The sequence below is a fragment of the Antennarius striatus genome, chromosome 3 (genome assembly GCF_040054535.1).
Source record: "Antennarius striatus isolate MH-2024 chromosome 3, ASM4005453v1, whole genome shotgun sequence".
Lineage (NCBI taxonomy): Eukaryota > Metazoa > Chordata > Actinopteri > Lophiiformes > Antennariidae > Antennarius > Antennarius striatus.
In genome coordinates this window covers 3,223,760-3,247,263 of record NC_090778.1, presented here as the reverse complement: position 1 = coordinate 3,247,263, position 23,504 = coordinate 3,223,760, and the positions used below count along the sequence as shown (strand labels likewise).

Here is a 23,504-nt window from a genome sequence, read left to right as displayed (position 1 = left end):
ATATGTTTTGATGCATTTTTATGCTTTATAAAACATGTCTGAATTTTGGGGGGCTTGGAATGGATTAGGGCATTTGCATGCAAAACATGTCTCTCCTTACAAAATGTTCTACTTACGAAATTTCTTCCAGAACCAATGAATTTCGCAAGTAGAGGTACCACTGTATATCTTTTTTTCTTCTTCTTTTTTTAAATAGAGCAGGTGCGGCTTATTGTCCAGAAATTACGGTACATCACATCACCGTTTTGAAGAGTGATGTAATTACAGTCATTTCTAACCGTTAACAGTCTGTTAGCAGAACAATCCAAACTCAACCAACACATGGATCATTTTGCCATATATTCCTCTGGAAGTCCAGGTTGCTGTCTTTCCTTCAAGGCAGCATCTACTATTCTAATGTATTCACTGATGTTGGCATGCATTTCAGGAGTATAAGGGTTGTATTCAAGGTTTCCTTTCTTTGATCGTTTAAACTCTTCATCTATCTCGCCTTCGACACAAAGCAGGCAGTCCTCAGAAACCTTCAATCCCAGGAACTGGACTATTTTCCTCAGTTGGGGGAGCAGATTCCTCTGAAGGTCCTCATAGTAGATCACCTTGATGTTTTTTCCATAACTCAGCCAATTCAATATGTGGGAATGCCACGAATGAGCACCATTCTTCACATACACAGACCATCCTGCAGGACAAAACACAGGACAGAACAGAGTAATACCTAGAGATGTGAGTCTAATTTGGTGACTGAGCTCGTAAATCACACAACTCATGACTGAAACATATTTTCCCCATTTAAAATAAGTAAAATTGTTGTAATCCATTGCAGCTTTGTAAAAGACACATATCCCTCAAAATTTTGAAAAAAAAACAACAGCATATTTTGATCAACCAAAAGACATGCATACATTGCCTGTTCATAATTATAAGTTATGTAAGCAATGATAAAGTATGAAAAGAAATGCAAAAGTCATTCAGTTAAACAATCATCCAGTTAACTCAGGATAACTTTTTAAAACTCTGTATGGAGTTATTGAAGCTCCACATTACATTACAGAGTGGGTCTTTATTGTCTGACAAAATCTCTGAGATAAACACCGCAGGAATACCCTGCCATTGACCCTGTTTTTACCTGTAAAAACTATTTTATTGCTCATTGTTACTGTCAAATAATCCATGATGTGAAACCAAAACCATTCTAATACATATATGACGTTTAACTATATAAGGATTTAATGATATCCTTGAGATGGAGATAAAAACAAATCCAAACTAGAACCAATGCAGTCAGACTGCAACATCCCCGTGACAACCCTAAATTCAAAATTTTACCCTGACCTACTTCTTCTTCTTCTTTTCCTTTCGGCTTTTCCCTTCAGGGGTTGCCACAGCGAATCAATTGCCTCCATCTAGCCCTGTCCTTTGAATCCTCTTCTCTCACACCAACTACCTTCATGTCTTCCCTCATTACATCCATAAACCTCCTCTTTGGTCTTCCTCTACGCCTCCTGCCTGGCAGTTCAAAACTCAGCATCCTACTAATATATTCACTATCTCTCCTCTGGACATGTCCAAACCATCTCAGTCTGGCCTCTCTGACTTTATCTCCAAAACCTCTAACATGTGCTGTCCCTCTGATGTACTCATTCCTGATCCTATCCATCCTGGTCACTCCCAGAGAGAACCTCAGCATCTTCATCTCTGCTACCTCCAGCTCTGTCTCCTGTCTTTTCCTCAGTGACACTGTCTCTAGACCAAACAACATTGCTGGTCTCACCACAGTTTTGTACACCTTTCCTTTCATTTTAGCTGAAACTCTTCTATCACACATCACACCTGACACTTTCCTCCACCCGTTCCATCCTGCCTGGACATGCTTCTTCACCTCTTTTCCACACTCTCCATTGCTCTGGACTGTTGAGCCTAAGTACTTAAAATCCTCCACCTTCTTGATCTCTTCTCCCTGTAACCTCACTCTTCCACTTGGGTCCCTCTCATTCACACACATGTACTCTGTCTTACTGCGGCTAACCTTCATTCCTCTCCTTTCCAGGACAAACCTCCACCTCTCTAGCTTCTCCTCCACCTGTTCCCTGCTCTCACTGCAGATCACAATGTCATCTGCAAACATCATAGTCCATGGAGATTCCTGTCTAACCTCGTCTGTCAGCCTGTCCATCACCATAGCGAACAAGAAGGGGCTCAGAGCTGATCCCTGATGCAGTCCCACCTCTACCTTGAACTCCTCTGTCACACCTACAGCACACCTCACCACTGTCTTACAGTCCTCATACATGTCCTGCACCGCTCTAACATACTTCTCTGCCACTCCAGACTTCCTCATACAATACCACAGTTCCTCTCTGGGCACCCTGTCATAAGCTTTCTCCAGATCTACAAAAACACAATGCAGCTCCCTCTGGCCTTCTCTGTACTTCTCTATCAACATCCTCAAAGCAAATACTTCATCTGTAGCAGTCTTCATCTCTTTTTTGGCATGAAACCATACTGCTGCTCACAAATGTTCACTTCTGCCCTTAGTCTAGCTTCCACTACTCTTTCCCATAACTTCATTGTATGGCTTATCAGCTTTATTCCTCTGTAGTTGCCACAACTCTGCACATCTCCCTTGTTCTTAAAAATGGGCACCAGCACACTTCTCCTCCATTCCTCAGGCATCTTCTCACTATCTAAGATCCTGTTGAACAACCCAGTCAGAAACTCTACTGCCACCTCTCCTAGACACTTCCATACCTCTACAGGTATATCATCTGGACCGACTGCCTTTCCGCTCTTCATCCTCTTCAATGCCCTCCTCACTTCATCCTGACTAATCTTTGCTACATCCTGGTCCACAACAATCACCTCTTCTAGTCTTTGTTCTCTCTCATTTTCCACGTTCATCAACTCTTCAAAGTACTCTTTCCATCTTCACATCACACTACTGGCACCTGTCAATAGACTTCCATCCATATCCTTAATCACCCCAACCTGCTGCACGTCCTTCCCATCTCTGTCTCTCTGTCTTGCCAACCGGTATAGATCAGTCTCTCCCTCCTTACTGTCCAACCTAGCATACCTACTTCTATAGGTCATCACAGCTAGAGCTCTGACCTACTTTCATTGATCAAAGCACTAGCTTTGATCAACGGTACCTGAGAGCACAAAAGTTGAAATTTGACCTTGGCCTACCTTCCTCAAGGTCATGGTCAGCATCTCACATTCTGAAATGTCACTTTTAGCACTTTGAAAAATTATTATAGGCCATTTTATTGTAAGTGATTACAGTAAATAACATATTAAAAACATATCTTGCAAACTGAAAGAAGAGAGGAATTGAGAAATTTAATGCTCAGCTTTACGTTACTATGCTCTGTGAATGTTGATTCAGTCATTCAGTTAATTCTGCATGTTTATGTAGCTGATATAATGCCATTATTGTTATTATTAAGGCACTACCTATAATAAAAATCTGATCATTAAAACACAATATGCACAAGTATTTACTTTACAGACGAGGTTTTAACCAGTTAACTCTGTCTCAGTACCAACAAGATATTTTTAGATCAGATATAAACGAACTTTCCAAACAAAATGGGTTAAAGGGACAGTAAAGTTAAAATGAAACGGGTCTGTATTTGAAGTACATAAGTTAAAAAAAAAAGGCTTGGTGGCATTTTTATTTTTTTTGTTTTTCAATGGAGACTTAGAAAAGTGAAATTTATCCTAAATTATGGAGCGCGCCATGACAGCGGAAGTGACGCAACCGTAGACAACGGGGTGACGCCATATCATTGCAGAAAAAGTTAGCGACAAGGTGAGAGCTGGCATTTTCATAATAATTTATCTGAATATCGCCAAAAATAATGTCGTCGTCATCGGAAACTGAAGACGAGTCCCCAGTGAACCCACCTGGGCTGTGATTATTCCATATAATTACCACCCGATGTACAAGGAGGATGAGTGTTTGGACATCTAGCGATTGATCCCTGATGTCTTCATTCTTGGAACTATCCTCAATTTATTCTTATAAGTCACCAGTTCATCAACTTTTTGCACAATGGGACGACACATGCACATCACAGACAGAAGGGGAACATGCAAAGTCCACACAGAAAGGTTCTGAGTCAGGATTTGAAATTCTGGCTTTGAGGCGACAGTGCCATCTACTGTACTGTACTTCTATTATCATTCTATTATGAAACATCTAAATCTGTTTATTCACATTCCCAGATTCCTCCACATATTATGATCCACTGGAGAGATTATAAATGCATTATGTTCCATCTGCTCTTGTTCTCTCTGTCTTGCCTTTTTTTCATGTACAAATATATCTTAGCTGGTGTGTTTGTGCAGCAACTCCTATTCCTTTTCAGCTGGGAAGCTGAATTGTGCCTCAAAGGATCGCTGTTACACTCCATTTTAGGAGGGTATTTTCATTGACACTAGTAACAGTCAAGACAGCCTAACAATTGGTATCCTTATTAAAATATAGTGTACATATTTTAAAAATGAACAATTTACAATTAAACTACTCCGGTCATCCAGATTATGTGCGTGATTGTCTGTATGTGGTCGACTGGGAGGAGTGCTGATTGTATAGTTTGATGGCTGTCGGCAGGAAATACCTGCGATAGCGTTCAAGTATTTTGGGTGAAGCAACCAATCGCTGAAGGAGCTCTCCAGTGATCATAATGTGCCCAGCAGGGGGTGGAAGCTGTTCTTCATCACTGATGACAGTTTGGCTGTCATCCTCCTTTCTCCCACCACCTCCACTGAGTCCAGGGGGCAACCTAGGACAGAGCCTGTCTTGCTGATCAGCCGGTCCAGTCTTCTCCTGTCGGCGGCAGTGATGCTGCTCCCCCAGCACACCACCCCATGAAAAATAGCTGAGGCCACCACGGTCTCGTAGGAGGTCTGCAGGAGTGGCCCTGCAGCGTGGAGGGATGAGCAGGAGGAGGGGTGGATCGAATCTGTTTAAGAATTCATTCAGGTTATCTGCCCACTTAAGGTCCCCAGCGACTTGATGGTCGGGTCATTTATGGCCTGAGATGGTCCTCAAAACCAACATTTTTGAGGTTGCAAGACTGCAAGCATCTACCGGCGCTTTCGCCCATTAATTGAATGTTCATTTTCAAAGAATGCCAATGTGTGCAAACGCACCATCATGTAGCTAAGTCTGGCCAATATTCAACAACCTATTGTGAGCAGAGCAGCAGTCACACCTGCTTTATTCACCTGCTGTATTATAGATTCTATACAAGCCCAGGTTTCATACCTAGTGAGCAGTGACATGCAGTCATGGGAGGCAGGTGAGGCACGGCCTCCGAATAACTTAATAAGTATTTGAGCACCTGTGTATGAAACATTTTTTCTTCTGGACAAACTGGTTCACACATGTTACGCCCAGTCTAGGAGTGCCTGAGCATAAATGAACAGGCCCCCTCGTCAGCAAGTCTCAACGAGCCACCAGACGAATGGTTGTAGTATTTGGAGAAAAAAGATTGAAGTTCTTTTGAGCCTGCAGTGCAGAAGCTATTTTAAAAAGAATGTCTCGAACAAGGATTGGAATCAAGATTAACTACTTCAGAGCTATGAAGGATTTAAATACTTTTACAAACTTCTGGTGTGGCAAGGATGTCTTATGTTCTGTGCTGAGTGAGAATCTTGTGTTCAGCCATTGCTTGAATTAATTTATGTATATTTCTTTTAGTTAGCTCGTCAAACATCTTTTATTTCAAAGGCACATTCTAATTAATCCGAAGGGAATAATCAGTGTGAGGATCCTGACTGAGATACAGGACTGCATGTAATAATCTTCAAGTATTCTTGTTTAATGTCCAACAGTTCACTTTTTCTGTTTTCATTTTTTCATAAGATTTTTTTTTTTTTTACCAGAGCGTTCAGCAAAACAATTTTCGATTGATTCATACTTCACTAAAGCAGAAGTAAACAAACCACATTGTATGATTACAATCATATCTTCTTTACTTTGGTATTATTTTCCTACTATTAATTCTTTTTGAATATGAATTCCTTTTTGCGTGAATCTATTTTGGATTTTGTGAAGATGCTTTTTTTTTTATCAATGTGATCACTTTGATTATGAGCTTGAGAACAGTTTCATGAGTTGATTATTTGTTTTCATGAATAAAAAGTTAAATGTATTCTTTAGTAAGCACCATCAGACAAAAGAAAGAAGGACTCAGATTCCTGTTTAAGAACACTAGAGCAGGGCGAGTGCTTATTGAAGCAGGAGCTCTAATGTGGATTTGTTTTTACTTTCACCTCATGCTGCATCTCCCTGTACTCCTGTCTACTCTCCTCAGTCCTCTCAGTGTCCCACTTCCTCTTAGCTAACCTCTTTCTCTCTATACACTCCTGTACCTCCTCATTCCACCACCAGGTCTCCTTATCTACTTTCCTTCCAGATGACACACCAAGTACTCTCCTACCTGTCTCCCTGATCACGTTAGCTGTAGTTGTCCAGTCATCTAGAAGCACCTCCTGACCACCCAGAGCCTGTCTTAACTCCTTCCTAAAAGTCATGCAACTCTCTTCCTTTTTCAGCTTCCACCATTTCATCTTCTGCACTGTCTTTGTCCTCTTCGTCTTCCTCACCACCAGTCATCCTACACACCACCATCCTATGCTGTTTGGCTACACTCTCACCTACCACTACTTTGCAGTCACTGATCTCCTTCAGATTACACCGTCTACACAAGATGTAGTCTACCTGTGTGCCCCTACCTCCACTCATACGCAGGGCTTGAAATTGCACCCATTTTGGTCGCATATGCGCCCAAAATCTTATCAGTGCGACTTAATTATATTTGGGAGCACCGGTGCGACTAGGGAAAAAAATCTGGTGTGCCTTTTTTTGTGAGACCGCGCTCCTGCGGTCCTGCCAGGAACCAATGAGAGAGCAGCTGTGGCTGCTGTCCTGGGCGAGGGAGAGAGGAGGAATGGAGATGGACGGAGCGTCTCTATCACTCTGTCACTGGCTTGCTTTTGGGTAGGTGCTCCTAAAGTCTTTGCTGGTGCTACTAACTTCTACATTTGGGAGCACCAGTGCTACCAAGAAAAAAAGTTAATTTCGAGCCCTGCTTATAGGTCACCATATGTTCCTGCCTCTTTTGGAAGAAAGTATTCACTACAGCCATTTCCATCCTTTTTGCAAAGTCAACTATCATCTGTCCTTCTGCGTTCCTCTCCTGGATACCAAACTTGCCCATCACCTCCTCATCACCTCTGTTTCTTGCACCAACATGTCCATTGAAGTCTGCTCCAATGACAACTGTCTCACTTCTAGGTATGCTCTGCATCACTTCCTCAAAGTCCAACCAGAATTTCTCCTTCTCCTCCAGCTCATACCAACAGCATACCCACTAACAACATTGAACATCACGCCCTCTATTTCTAGTTTCAGACTCATCACTCTATCTGACACTCTTTTTACCTCCAGGACAATTCTAACAGACTCCTCCTTCAAGATAACTCCTACTCCATTTCTCTTCATATCTACACCATGATAGAGCAACTTTAACCCTGCTCCTAAACTTATAGCCTTGCTACCTTTCCACCTGGTCTCCTGGCCACACAGTATGTCTACCTTCCTCCTCTGCATCATGTCAACCAACTCTCTACCTTTTCCTGTCATAGTTCCAACATTCAATGTCCCTACTCTCAGTCCTATACTCTTTGGGTTCCTCTTCTCTCTCTTCCTACGAACACACTTTCCTCCTCTCTTTCTTCGACCAACAGTAGTCCAATTTCCACCGGCATCCTGTAGGTCAACAGCACCACTGGCGGTCGTTGTTAACCCGGGCCTTGACCGATCCGGCATGGAAGTCATAGGTTTGATTTGCATGTTTGATTTGGCAAAAGTTTTACGCTGGATGCCCTTCCTGACACAATCCTCTGTATTTATCCGGGCTTGGGACCGGCACAATAAGACACTGGCTTGTGTCCTCTTTTGGACACAAGCCAGTGTCAAGGCCACAAAACCTGCTCTTCAGGTTTTCAATTTGTTCCTTTCAAAGTAAAATCCCACCTCTATAATTATTACCATATCAGAAGTTGTTATACCTGAGATTGAAATCTTACTTTGGTGGATCAAAAGTTCTTGAGTTGGAAAAAGAAATACATACTAAAAAAAAAAGATTCTGACACCGCCTCACCTGTCCCTTTCCAGTCATCCTTGGAAGCAAATCCAGTGTGGCCACCATGTTTTCTGTTAAATTCTGATATGATGGCTTTGTAGGGATTTCGGATCAATAGGATGCTGGAATCAAATTCATCAATACTCTCCTTCTTTTTGCTGTGTGTCTTAATGCAGATCGTTGTCCCCTTCCTCCCGTCTTCCCCCTCTCCTTTAAATCCTATGGAAGAATGATCTCACATAATTAATCACACACAAATACATGCATGAATCAAGTCAAACGAATGTTGGTGCTTACCCTGACTGTAAAGAGTTTTGTCAAAGTATACACTGCCAGTGTAGAAGCCAGTGGTGAGCTCTATGAGATGCCGTACCCAGGTGTTGCCAGATCCAGGAAAACTGGTGAGGGCCACAAGTTTGTTTTCCTGAGGAGGCAGGAAACCTCGTTCCAGGCAGCGGTTATCTGACAAAAAATACAGATTTTACTATGAATTTATTGATATTATCCATTATAATTAACACCATAGCGGCACGGTGGATGGGTAGCACTGTCGCAGCACAGCAAGGCGGTTCCGAGTTCGCGTTCTGCTCTGTGCGGGATGTTCTCTCTATGTCTGCGTGGGTTCTCTTCGGGTTGTCTGGCTTCCTCCCACCTCCAAAAACATGCTCTTCAGGTTAATCAGCCGGTCCCAAATTGCCTGTAGGTGTGAGTGTGTGCCTGGGTGATTGTCTTTGTCTATATGTGGCTCCGCTGTGTTCACTACATCAAGCCCAGAGTGTCCCCTGCTTCCCGCCCCAGTCAGCTGGGATAGGCTCCAGCACCCCGCTACCCCCGACGGTGAAGGAAGTATGTTGCTGACATCTCTGCTGCCAGAGGAAGGATGACAGACCAAAACCTATTCTGGAATAATTATACAATTCTATATTATTCTATATATTATGCTATAGTGATGCTATAGATACTATGCTTCGGAACTAGGGGACCCCCTGCAACAATTGTTCAACCTCAGTCTGCGGCTGGGGAGGGTCCCGTCACTGTGGAAGACCTCCTGCATTGTCCCTGTACCCAAGAAAGGACGCCCTACTGAGCTCAACGACCACCGACCGGTCGCTCTTACCTCCCACGTAATGAAGACCCTAGAGCGACTGGTCCTGGAGCTCATGCGTACACAGGTGCAGGGTGCTATGGACCCTCTCCAGTTTGCCTATCAGACCAAGGTTGGGGTTGACGATGCTGTCATGTACCTCCTCCACCGCACACTCTCCTACCTGGAAGCCGGGGGCTGTGCCGTCAGAGTGCTCTTCTTCGACTTTTCGAGTGCCTTCAACACCATCCAGCCCCAGCTCCTGCAGGATAAACTGACCTCCATGGCTGTGGACCCCTACCTCGTGAGCTGGATTACGGACTACCTAACGGACAGACCCCAGTACGTCCGTATGGGGGACTGCTTGTCTTCTATGGTGACCAGCAGCACGGGGGCGCCACAGGGGACCGTTCTATCCCCCATTCTCTTCACCCTCTACACATCAGACTTCAAGCACAACTCGGATACATGCCACATACAGAAGTACTCCGATGACACCGCGATAGTGGCATGTATCCGGGAGGGTGATGAGGGGGGGTACAGGGCATTGGTGGCTGACTTCGTGGAGTGGTGCCAACAGAACCAGCTCCAGCTCAACGTCTCCAAGACAAAGGAGATGGTTCTGGATTTCCGGCGGGCTCCTCCCTCTCCACAGCCGGTGATCATCAATGGCAGTGAGGTGGAAGTGGTAGAAAACTATAAGTACCTGGGACTGCAGCTAGACAGCAGACTGGACTGGTCACTCAACTCCAACTGTGTATACAAGAAGGGGCAGAGCAGGATGTACTTCCTAAGGAGGCTGGCCTCTTTCAACATCTGTCCTAAGCTCCTTTTCATGTTCTATCAGTCCGTAGTCTCCAGTGTGCTGTCATACGCCATTGTGTGTTGGGGTGGGGGGGCCAGGAAAAGAGATATGGACCGTCTGAACAGACTCATCCGCAGAGCGGGCTCAGTGGTCGGGCTGAGCCTGGACTCTGTGGATATGCTTCTGGAGAGCAGGACCATGTCTAAAATTAAGGCCATCATGAACAACACCAGGCACCCCCTACACACCACCTTCTCCCAGCAGAGAAGCACCTTCTGCGGCAGACTGCTGTCACACAGCGCCTCCACAGAGAGGCTGAGGTCCTCCTTCGTGCCCCGTGCCATCAGGGGGTACAATGACTCTCTCAGGAGGAGCGGGGGGGAGGTGGCGAGGTCAGCACGGGGTTGAAAATGGATTTAATTTAATTTAATTTAAATTTAATTTTATACTGTTGTATATATATATATATATAAAATTTATTTATTTATTTTTTATACTGTTTTTATATTTTAATTCAATTTTATACTGTTTAGAGTTTATTTTATACTGTTTATATCTTTATACTGTAATATTTTTATATTTTATACTGTTTATATTTTTAGTTATAGTTTAGTATATAAGTCCTGTTAGTGCTGCATGTGCCTGTCTGTTAGTGTAATGTATGTCTTGTGGTATGTCCTGTGATGTCAGTGTTTCCTTTTCTCCTGGTGTTTATCCAGTATTATTTGTTAAGTAATGCCTGAGCAGTGGATATATGCAATTTCCTCCGGGATTAATAAAGTATCTATCTATCTATCTATCTATCTATAGTGTATTATAGTGCCATATTGGGCCGGATATAAGACAGTGCTTCTTGCATTGAAATAATACTCAAAAAGTAGGGGTCGTCTTACATTCGGGGTCTAGACATTATACCCATTCACAACGCTATATGGCGCCAGATATCTTTAAAGCGAATGCTGAACTTATCTCCCCAGGCCAAAGCGAACCCCTGTCACGAAGAAGAAAAATAAAAAATAGCGGTAAGAAAGAAAAGAGAAGAAAATAAGAGAAGAGATAACAGAAACTGGAGAAAAGTAGAGACAATCTCGAGAAAAGTGAGTCGAAGATCGCCCAGGTTAACACGCAGCTGAAGAGAAGTTATGATGCAAACTTCAAGATGATGGTGATAAATGACGCAGAGTCTTCAAACAATTGCAAATCGGCTGTGAAATATGGTGTCACAGAGTGTAATGTACCAAGGTGGAGAGCTCAAAAAGATCGCCTAAAAAATGCTCACAGTCAGAGAAAAGCTTTCCGCGTACTGTAATTATTTTCTGTATAAAAATTTAATTTGGTGTTCAAAAAGTCTTTTTTCAAACTTGAGTCTTGAAAAAGACGGGGTTGTCTTATAATCAGGGTCGTCTCATAATCGGGCCTATACAGTCTTCTTCTTTTCCTTTCGGCTTTTCCCTTCAGGGGTCGCCACAGCGAATCAATTTCCTCCATCTAGCCCTGTCCTTTGAATCCTCTTCTCTCACACCAACTACCTTCATGTCTTCCCTCATTACATCCATAAACCTCCTCTTTGGTCTTCTTCTAGGCCTCCTGCCTGGCAGTGCAAAACTCAGCATCCTTCTACCAATATATTCACTGTCTCTCCTCTGGACATGTCCAAACCATCTCAGTCTGGCCTCTCTGACTTTATCTCCAAAACCTTTAACATGTGCTGTCCCTCTGATGTACTCATTCCTGATCCTATCCTTCCTAGTCACTCCCAGAGAGAACCTCAGCATCTTCATCTCTGCTACCTCTAGCTCTGTCTCCCGTCTTTTCTTCAGTGACACTGTCTCTAGGCCAAACAACATCGCTGGTCTCACCACAGTTTTGTACACCTTTCCTTTCATTTTAGCTGAAACTCTTCTATCACACATCACACCTGACACTTTCCTCCACCCGTTCCATCCTGCCTGGACACGCTTCTTCACCTCTTTTCCACACTCTCCATTACTCTGGACTATTGAGACTAAGTACTTAAAATCCTCCACCTTCTTGATCTCTTCTCCCTGTAACCTCACTCTTCCACTTGGGTCCCTCTCATTGACACACACGTACTCTGTCTTACTGCGACTAACCTTCTCTCCTTTCCAGGACATACCTTCACCTCTCCAGCTTCTCCTCCGCCTGTTCCCTGCTCTCACTGCAGATCACAATGTCATCTGCAAACATCATAGTCCATGGAGATTATCTGTACTTCTCTATCAACATCCTCAAAGCAAATACTGCATAGTCTTTGTTCTCTCTCATTTTCCACGTTCATCAACTCTTCAAAGTACTCTTTCCATCTTCCCATCACACTACTGGCACCTGCCAATAGACTTCCATCCCTATCCTTAATCACCCTAACCTGCTGCATGTCCTTCCCATCTCTATCTCTCTGTCTTGCCAACCTGTATAGATCAGTCTCTCCCTCCTTACTGTCCAACCTAGCATAAATGTCATCTGCAAACAGTTTGGCCTTTGCTACCTCTACCTTCACCTTACGCTGCATCTCCCTGTACTCCTGTCTACTCTCCTCAGTCCTCTCAGTGTCCCGCTTCCTCTTAGCTAACCTCTTTCTCTCTATACACTCCTGTTCCTCCTCATTCCACCACCAAGTCTCCTTATCTACTTTCCTTCCAGATGACACGCCAAGTACTCTCCTACCTGTCTCCCTGATCACATTAGCTGTAGTTTTCCAGTCATCTGGAAGCACCTCTTGACCACCCAGAGCCTGTCTTAACTCCTTCCTAAAAGTCATGCAACACTCTTCCTTTTTCAGCTTCCACCATTTCGTCTTCTGCTCTGCCTTTGCCCTCTTGATCTTCCTCACCACCAGAGTCATCCTGCACACCACCATCCTATGCTGTTTGGCTGCACTCTCGCCTACCACTACTTTACAGTCACTGATCTCCTTCAGATTACACCGTCTACACAAGATGTAGTCTACCTGTGTGCTCCTACCGCCACTCTTATAGGTCACTCTATGTTCCTGCCTCTTCTGGAAGAAAGTATTCACTACAGCCATTTCCATCCTTTTTGCAAAGTCAACTACCATCTGTCCTTCTGCGTTCCTCTCCTGGATTCCAAACCTGCCCCTCACCTCCTCATCACCTGTTTCCTGCACCAACATGTCCATTGAAGTCTGCACCAATGACAACTCTCTCACGTCTAGGCATGCTTTGCATCACTTCGTCAAAATCCGACCAGAATTTCTCCTTCTCTTCCAGCTCACATCCTACCTGTGGAGCATACCCGCTAACAACATTGAACATCACACCTTCTATTTCTAGCTTCAGACTCATCACTCTATCCGACACTCTTTTTACCTCCAGGACATTCCTAACAAACTCCTCCTTCAAGATAACTCCTACTCCATTTCTCTTCCCATCTATACCATGATAGAACAACTTGAACCCTGCTCCTAAACTTGTAGCCTTGCTACCTTTCCACCTGGTCTCCTGTACACACAGTATGTCTACCTTCCTTCTCTGCATCATGTCAACCAACTCTCTACCTTTTCCTGTCATAGTTCCAACATTCAATGTCCCTACTCTCAGTCCTAAACTCTTGGGGTTCCTCTTCTCTCTCTTCCTACAAACACACTTTCCTCCTCTCTTTCTTCGACCAACAGTAGTCCAATTTCCACCGGCATCCTGTAGGTCAACAGCACCAATGGCGGTCGTTGTTAACCCGGGCCTTGACTGATCCGGCATGGAAGTCATAGGTTTGATTTGCATGTTTGATTTGGCAAAAGTTGTACGTGGGATGCCCTTCCTGACGCAACCCTCTGTATTTATCCGGGCTTGGGACCGGCACAATAAGACACTGGCTTGTGTCCTCTTGCGGCTACATTATTCGGGCCAATACGGCAATTGTACTATAATATACTATCACAATGGAGTTTGTGGTGAAGACGTTTAACTCCATCATAAACACAAGAACAGTCAGTGATACAGTCACATTATGAGGTGTTGTTTTTCATTTGGATCACTTTCAGATGTGTTCACATGTTTAGTCAGTGAAAGTTTTTTTGTTTTTGTTTATTTTAACAATCAGTGTAGAACTCCTGTTTCATGTACTAGGTTCTAATTTTTCTGATCTGAGCTGCCAACAACATTTTGTCAGTAAATGTAATAAATGTACATGTGTAGTCAATAAGTAAATAAGCCCTCAAGCCAATGACATTGTTTAAAACACACACACACACACACACACACACACACACAGACACACACACACGCACACACACACACACACACACACACGTGGCTCTTGTCTAATGAGAAACATCAAAATATCAAACACAGAGGACAGTCAAGCGTTACTTTGATCAAGCCTTACCTTGAATCTGTATCCGATACACAACAAAGTACTCATTGTTCCCACACCTCTCAAACTCTCCCCCCGGGCAGTGGGGGAGACACATGTCTTCATTCTGCAGCTCATGAAGGGAGAAGAGATGAGTTGGAAAACCACAGTGACAATGATCCCCAGCCAGAACAGCCAATGATTGATCCTGAAATAGAGAAGCCATTGGTAATGGAATACACGCATGTGTTCCAATGTCCCAATGTATTTGTCAGTGGACATTTTTCCAACCTTCTCTGTGCACATGACCACACATTTGTCCACAGACATGTTTTGGATGACTGTACTGATAGGAAATGCAAGAGTGATGTTGTCTGGCCTGTGGAAACATCCTTTGAAAATGGGCTTTTCATCTGGAAGGTAGAGGAGCAAAACATCACACAAGTCCAGTTTTATGGTCACTGAAGAAGTTGAAAAAAGTTGAGACCCCAATGATGAGACAGAGAGGAGACAGTCAGCAGACACAGGTGAGAGTCTGTTCAATGCCCTTGATTGTCCTGAAGCCTCTTCAAACCAAAAATATACTGTACATGTGTGAGTGTTTGTGTGTGTGTGTGTGTGTGTGTGTGTGTGCGTATACAACAGAGAGAGACAGAGGTAGTCCTAAACAGACAAATATTCAACTTCGAAACATTCGGATATACGGACAAGCATGGACCTATATGTGTTATAGGAACCACACGCAAATCACGAATTCCGCCATATAGTGGCGAACTGTTTATCTTGTTATTTACGGTAATTTAAACATTTATGAACCCTCCCCATACTGATATTAAACCATCTTCTATCTGTGTCACCTTTCCCCACACTCTGATAGACTGTTTAAGGCGCTTTTTGTCTCATGAAAGTAGGCACTGTATTTTACTTTTGTTCCGCTTTTTGCCACATCCCCGGCTGAGCAGCACCGCTGCATTTGCACAGCTCCAAAACTCGTCTCCACCTCTTGTTGTTTGTTGTTGCCTTTGTCTCAGAGCATCAGGCTCTGTACTTGTATACTTTTTATCATGGATGATAAAACAAAGACTAGTGATGACAGTGGTAGTGGTGAGAATCTTCCTGATGACAACTCTGTCTCTCACCGGCAATAACTTCCCTATCTTCCTCCTTTGCGCTAAAGGTGAGCTATATGCTACATGCTTTTGCACCATATAGTGGATTGTGAACATCAACAGCTAACTCTGGCAATTGTTTTTGGATGGTCTTAAAGAAGTGGTTGAGATTTCATTGAAATGTTTTCTTCTTCTCCTCAAGGATTAAATAATGAGTAAATTTTACCGTGAATTAATCTGAATTAAAAGAAATTGCGTGAATCACGAGTGCCGCTTAATGGTAGATATTTTAATCATTCATTCATCTTCATCCTGTCATCCGTAGTCGGGTCGTGGGGCCAGCGGTTTCAACAGGGAACCCCAGACTTCCCTGTCCGCGGCCACACCAATCAGCTCTGACTGGGGGTCCCAAGCGTTCCCAAACCAGTGTTTAGATATAATCCCTCCACCTGGTCCTGGGTCCTCCCCAAGGTCTCCACCTCCCCAGGGAGGTTCCCTGGTGGCATCTGCACCAGATGCCCAAACCACCTCACCCGACTCCTTTCTACACAAAGGAGCGGTGACTCTACTCTGAGCCTAATGTATAGCAGTGTTTCTCACCCTGTCTCTGAGGGAGACACCAGCTACCCGCCTGAGAAAGCCCAATTCGGCCGCTTTACCTGCAATCTCGTTCTTTCTTTATTCTTTCTTGTTCCTGTTTCACTGTCTCACCTGGAGAAGCCGGGGAGCACTGTGAGGATCATGTTTTTTTATTTCTTGAGCGCTTTAAATACAATACAACCGGAACTGTTTTGGGACAAACTGGAGATCACCGGGTTGGACCACCACCTCACAGCCTGGATACTGGACTACTTGACCAACCACCTGCAGTTTGTGACGACTCGGGACTGTGTGTCAACCACGGTTGTCTGCAGTACGGGGGCACCGAAGGGAACGGTTCTGGCTCTATTCCTGTTCACCCTCTACACTGCAAAAAATACGACCCCACTCACCGTCTCTCTCGCTCTACGGCCACACAGGTGAGCGGGTGCGCCTATTAAACTATATTAACACCCCCCTCCACAACACATACTCTAAACAACATCACAACAACAGTAAACACAATATTAAAACCATCATTCTCTTACAAAATACCTCTAAATCTGTTCATGGCTCCAACACTAATCTTTTTCTTTCTTGTAATTGATATATGTTGTCATTTCAGAATCTTTCTCATCCTTCCTCCATAAAATCTGCTCATTTCTATTACCTGTGTTGCTCAGCCTGCTCCTGCTCATCATCTAATCAACCTGTTTACTACTTATACTCTGTTTAGCCGTCAGTCAGATTTGACATTAATCCCTACTTTAAAGGCTTCCTGTTCTTCCATTTTAATAAGTCTTAGTCAATGAATCACCTCCTTCACAGGATAGTACTTTACTGAACTTCAACTTTGGGAATGATATCCTTCTATGTTGGTCATTTGAATCTTTTCATGTCCAGTACAATATCTAATGATAGAAAATCTTGCGTAACAGCTGGAAAAGTTGATTATGAATGTCTTTTATGAAAGACGTCATATCTTGGGTTGTTTCCAGAATTAAATATAATTAAAAGGACTAAACTAATGCAAACCTGTATCGTCACATGAACCATGTTGATCTCTGTTTATTGTTAATGTTAAAGTTACATGGTAAAACCTTAAAATGTTATTTGTTATTTTTTTAAGTGGAGAACTCATGAGTAATATGCTGATAAGCATAATGATATGCTTATAATAATATGCTAATAAGCATAATAATATGCTTATCAGCATATTACTGCGGCTCAGCTTGTTCTGGAGGGTCCTGTTGGGGTTCTCTGCCTGTAAAAGCACTTCGAAGTATCTGTTGATGTGTTTAAGTACTTTAAAAATAAAAGCAGATTGATTTATGGATAAAATTCAAAGAATTACTGATTTAGTGTGAGGTTTATAACTGTAAACATAACAATAGTATAAATGTGACTCAGCTGCCTCAGAGATATTCTTGATGGCTCAGTCCTTGCTATTCCCATAATGCCCAATGCGCTCAGGGTCTTGCGGAGCGAATGCCCCACAAATCCCCTGCTGCCAACATCGATGGGCATAGATCTTTGATACACGCCTGTAATTTGTACAGCTGATCGACTTCATTTAATCGAGAGATATAATTGTGTATCATCGGCATAACAATGGAAGTTGATGGAGTGTTTCCTTATCAAATTACCCGGAGGAAGCATGTATAAGATAAACAGTATTGGACTAAAAACCGAGCCTTGAGGAACTCCATAGCTAACTGTAGTTGACTGGGAGGAGTCGTTATGAACGTTAACAAACTGGGAACGGTCAGTTAAATAGGACTTAAACCACTTCAATGCTGATCCCTTAATACCAATTGTTTTGTCCAGTCGTGGCAGAAGAATATTGTGGTCAATTGTGTCAAACGCCGCACTAAGGTCCAAGAGAACCAGTATAGAAACAAGTCTTCTGTCTGAAGCGGTTAGAAGGTCGTTGCTAACCTTGACAAGTGCTGTTTCCGTACTATGTTGTTCCCTAAATCCTGACTGGAAATTCTCAAATAAACTGTTGGATTTAAGGAAATCACATAACTGATTAGCGACTATTTTCTCCACGATCTTAGATAAAAACGGGAGATTTGAGATGGGTCGATAATTATTTAGAACAGTAGGGTCGCCCTACGAACGCCCCACAAATCCCCTCCTGCCAACATTGATGGGCATACATTGTGCCTTTCAGCCCTGTTGACAACATCTGATGACCAGATGTTCAGGGGAGAGGGGGATGAGGAGGTGTTGGAGGGGGGCAGGGGGAGGGGGCTGCAGCGTGGAGGGATGGGCAAGGGGAGGGGTGGATACCTGATCGAATCTGTTGAAGAATTCATTCAGGTTATCTGCCCACTTAAGGTCCCCAGCAACTTGATGGTCGGGTCATTTATGGCCTGAGATGGTCTTCAAAACCAACATTTTTGAGGTTGCAAGACTGCAAGTCCCTACTGGTGCTTTCGCCCATTAATTGCATGTTCATTTTCAAAGAATGCCAATGTGTGCAAACGCACCATCATGTAGCCAAGTGTGGCCAATATCCAACAACCTTTGCGGTCACTGAAGTTTTGTGAGCAGAGCAGCAGTCACACCTCCTTTATTCACCTGCTGTATTACAGATTCCACACAAGCCCAGGTTTCATACCTAGTGAGCAGTGACATGCATAAAGGGAAGCAGGTGAGGCACGGCTTCTGATTAATTTAAGTGCTAATGAGGGTTTGAGCACTTGCTGTGTGAAACATTTTTTCGTCTGGACAAACTGGTTCACACATTAGTGATGGGCAAATGAAGCTTTTGTGAAGCACTGAATCACTTGAGCCAACTGGTTTGAAAATGGGTTCATTCATCGAAGTTTCAGTTATAGTGACCTCTCCTGGCAAAGTTCAAACCCTGCACTGCAAGTTCGTTTGACAAGAAGCTTTCAGCTACACACATGCACAATCACCTCCTTTTTGCTTGCACTTAAAGTATCTTTCATTTTAAATGTTGATATACCCTAGACTAAATATTATATTCTATGCACTTATAATAATTGACAAATCTGTGGAGTGTTGTTGAGTAGAGAATGCAGGGAAAATCTGGTATTGGTTGGGTGTGCTAGTGCAACTATGGAAGGGCTGATAATTTGGGATGAGGGTGGTCAAAGATTTTTATTGAGATACATAATTTTTTCAACAGTATTTGGGTTAAGTCTGTTTCTTTTCTTGGTGACAATTTCTCCACATTTGGAGAAGACTCGTTCACATGGAACAGATGAAGCAGGTGTGCATTAATTTTTTTTTCGCCAGTTTAAACAAATTAGGATAAACACTCTGGTGGTTCTTCCAGTAATCCACTAGGTCTTCTGACCTGGCCAGTGGTGGTTCGGTCAAGTACTGCTGCACCTCCACAGTTGCGTCTGCAGTCGCATTCCTTGCCCTCCTTGCATCCGAAGCATCTCGATCCAGCGTTTCCCAAAGGTTCCTATCTGAGAGACAAACATGACAACAATCATCAGCATTTTAACTTATTAGAAAAAAAATACTATTCATAATATTACTTGTTGATGTTAGAGTTTCAGCAGATGCTGGTTGAGCCGATGTGGAGGGCTGTTCCTCAGAGACTGTGGGGAGGGTGGTTTTGTTCCTTATACATTCGAAGCACTGTGCTGTCAGTTGCCTCACTGCTGCCTGGGCCTGTCCTTGATTGTAGAATCCAATAGTTTTAAATCTTGGATCCAGCAGCGTCGACATTGTCAGTACCGTTTGGCTTTCCGCGGTCTCAAATTTATTTTGCATCATACACACTAAGTTTTGTCCCAGTTGTTTCGCTGTTTCATGGGTTGTTTTTCCCGTAGTGTCAAACAAATACAACATAAGCATTTTTACCATTGGGATCACTTTGGACACTGACACTCTCTTTTCCTCAGAGAGTTCGACCGTTGCCTGGTGAAAGGGGGAAAGTAATTGGAGGCATGTTGCTGTCGTGTCATATTCATCAGAAGACAGTGGGATGACATCATTTTTTAGTGTTGCCAGAGCTTCACCCACTGACTGTCTCTCTTCGTATAAGCGTTGCAGCATGAGGAAGGTGCTGTTCCAGCGTGTGTCCACCTCTTGAATGAGTTTTTTGACAGGAATGCCCATCTGCTCTTGAACTTCTTTCAGCTTTTCTTTGGCTGTTGTGCTGGCTCTAAAGAAAGACACCACCTTCCGTGCCCTTGTGCGTAGTTCGTTGAGGCCAGGGGTTGCATCCAGAGACTTTTTAACGAGCAGATTCAAAGAATGTGCAAAACAGAGTGCATGTCTCAAGTTAAGCATTCTGACAGAAGCAAGCATATTGGCTCCTGCGTCAGTCACAGTTGAGGTCACTTTTCCCTCAAGGCTCCATTCCTCCATCAGAGATCTTGTGGCTGCACTGATGTTAGCTGCAGTATGTGCTTCAGGGAACGGCACCACTCCCAGGAGCACTGTGTCCAGCTTCATCGGGTCCTCCATGTAGTGGCAGGTCACTGCAAGATAGGCCTCCATGTTAATGGACGTCCACATGTCAGCAGTGAGACTCACAGCCTCCACCCTCGCCATGACAGCTTTGGCCTTGGTCTTCTCCTCCTCATATCTCTGAAGCACCATGCTCTTGAGAGCTCGCCTGGATGGAAGAACATATGTGGGATCAAGCAATCCCACAAACTCCTTGAAGCCACAGTCATCCACGATGGAAAAAAGTAGCGAGTCTTTCACCACCATATTTACCAGAGCTTCATCCAGCTCTCGCTTCCGGTCCACTATGACAAACAGAAATAAAAAGTAAATGATTAAAATAATACCATAAGATTAATGTGAAACTACACTTAAGTTAAGCTGGCCTACGACTCATGAAACACAGCCAGACCACATTGTGTTAGTGTGTCTAATAATATAATAATATAGCCAACCTTGATTTGCGGTCCCCTGATTTCCAGCAGCTCCATGTTTGGCAGTGAAGTGCCTAATCATGGAGGAAGTATTCCCATGATACTTCAGCTCAGCAGAACACACCAAGCACTGGACCTGGACAGAAAGTTATTTGTTAATAATAATACAGTTTGACTCTATAAAGCTGTCACATTAACAGCATAATTTATTATCAGTAATCAATATACACGGATGATAGACCATAGCTGTAGCTAGTTACTGTTAGACATGTAACTTCCTTCATTACAGATGTGACAGTACACCTACCTTATCTGCAGCGATCAGAATGAAGTGTTCCCACATTTCAGAACAACCTCTCTTCCTGGCTGGCTCCATAATGATCAAATGATCCAAAAAAGCAACGCAACGCAATAACAACAACAACTCTCCGACAAAAGCCCACAAACGGTGCATTTTCCAGAGCGTATATAAAGGACTTTTGGCGCTAACATTCAAAACTGTCACAGGTGAGGAGGCGTGTCAGTGAATGACATCCTTGGACCGCGAACCAGTCGGGTGGTTCCCTCGGGAAACGAAGCAGTTGCTGCTTTGGACGTCATTGTCATGTGACTATCTTCCGCCCCAAAGCAAGCTCCGAAGCAGTGGTTCTATTGAATTGTAGTTCTAGGGTTTGAAACGTGTAACGAAGCTTCAGTGTCGAACTGCCATCACTATCACACATGTTACACCCAGTCTAGGAGTGCCTGAGCATAACATGAACAGACCCCATCGTCAGCAAGTCCCAAGGAGCCACCAGACGAATGGTTGTGGTATATATTGAAAACCAAGTTTAGATTTACAAGGACTAAATATTAAATAATATGTTGAGCTCACTTCAGGGTGGAATAATGCCAAAATAACAAACTAAAACAACCCTATCCGCAAAAGAATAATAATTGACCTAAAAGAAAAACAAATGACAGGATCTAACCTTCCTAAATAAATTACACAGGAGAAAAGCATGACCAAATAAACGGCAGTCCAACCCAACTTCTCAACCGAGACTAAGCAGTTCATTTGAGACAAAATGTGGCTGGTTGGAAGCTGGAGAGGATGAAGATCGGCTGCCTGCTGAACCTGCCGCCCACGAATGACTGACAACTTGAATCTTATATACCTGATGAGGCCTTGGCGCAGCCAATCAGGAGAGGGAACAGGTCTGCTTCGCCCAATCACCGTCGAGTGATGGCACAGGCTACTCTGCATACATAAGGAGCAGAAAGAAAAATGGAGTAAAAGGACAATCCCAACCCACACATGACGCTACTCGTCACAACACAAGTACATAGTGAGTGTGTGATGTGTGACAGTTGTGTTACTGTCCTCTGTGTTCATATGAAGGTGTTTAGAACCGCTGACATCAACGTTTGCTAGTTTGGCATCTCTGAATGTAAAGTGTGTGTGTGTGTGTCTGTGTGCAGGTGCTCAGGAAGAGAGGGGCTCCAGGGGAGGAAGGTGAAGTACCAGAGAAGCAGAGGACAGTTAAAGGTCCTGAAGAACTCACAGTGCTGCTCAGAGTTAAGGGAGCAAAACCGGGGGATGCGGGGTTCAAGGCAATCAACCCTTTACAAATTGACACGTCACTACGGAGTCAGATAGGCAAGAGTTTTGAGGCCAAGATTCTATTTAGTAGAGTGTTGAAGATCAATTGTGTGAATAGGAAGCAGTATGAGGACGCTATCGGCATGGGGAAAGTGGTGGCCAAAGTAGAGAAGATAAACTTAACTCCTAAAGGGAATCAAGGAGTTAAGGGAGTGGTCTATGGAATGTTTGCTGGTATGTCGGAAAAAGACATACTGGACAACATTAGAGGGGGACAGGTAACAGATGTACGGAGGCTTAAGAGTAGGGAGGGAGCTAAGGGGGACACTCCGCTTCTGCTAACATTTCAATCAATCCAATTTTATTTATATAGCACTTAATCATGGCAACAGACATTTCAAAGTGCTTTAACAGACAGAGAAACCCAACTGAACCCTCCAGAGCAAGTATAAGCAAAAGTGGCGGGGAAAAACTCCCTCGATGAGGAAGAAACTCTGGGCAGGACCCACACTCTTTTGGGCGGTCATCCTCCTTGACCGTTTGGGTGGAAAAGAAATCAAAGGAATACAAGAACAGGGAAAGAGAAAGAGAGACAGACAGAGGGTGGCAGATAGGCCAGATAGAGTCAGTGTCAATGTGGTTAAGGTTATGTTTCCCATTGCCAAAGTCAAGGCACAACTACAGCTGTGTGGATGACTGTATGGCGGCATGGAGGAAGAAGGAAGCAGGGCCCCAGCTGATGGATAGATGAGGGGTGTTACTGGTGGGCTAGGATGAGATGGTCCACAGCACATGGATAGATGGGGCTGACACTGGTGGGCTTGGAGGTGCAGGTTGACAGAGGAAGGTCCATAGCGGAAGGGCAGATGAGGGGTTGAACAGTATGATGACTTGAAGGAAGCGAGGCAGCCGGACCCCAGTCAATGGTTAGGTGAGGGGTGATACTGGTGGATGGGAGGTGCAGGTCCACAGCAGATGGTCCACAG

The 23,504-nt window shown here is 43.8% G+C and overlaps 1 protein-coding gene across 1 annotated transcript; it reads right to left on the bottom strand.

Moving 5' to 3' along the window:
- Positions 1-326: 326 nt before the first annotated feature.
- Positions 327-20,769, bottom strand: LOC137592127 (sialate:O-sulfotransferase 2-like). Its single transcript, XM_068310046.1, has 7 exons — positions 20,479-20,769; positions 19,421-19,511; positions 14,666-14,787; positions 14,408-14,582; positions 8,454-8,618; positions 8,175-8,375; positions 327-679 (listed from the first exon to the last, which is right to left on the bottom strand). The coding sequence occupies exons 1-7, from the start codon at positions 20,767-20,769 to the stop codon at positions 327-329; spliced, it is 1,398 nt and encodes a 465-aa protein (XP_068166147.1).
- Between the last annotated feature and the right edge of the window lie 2,735 nt (positions 20,770-23,504).

What these genes read in the sequence shown, in the direction of transcription:
- LOC137592127 (XM_068310046.1), bottom strand. Translation starts at nt 20,769, where the DNA reads ATGGTGGTGAAAGACTCGCTACTTTTTTCCATCGTGGATGACTGTGGC. An exon ending in GCAACTGTGGAGGTGCAGCA is followed by an intron (nt 14,788 to 19,420) that starts GTACTTGACCGA and finishes TCTACCTTCCAG; the next exon opens with ATGAAAAGCCCATTTTCAAA. An exon ending in TGGTCATGTGCACAGAGAAG is followed by an intron (nt 14,583 to 14,665) that starts GTTGGAAAAATG and finishes TCTCTATTTCAG; the next exon opens with GATCAATCATTGGCTGTTCT.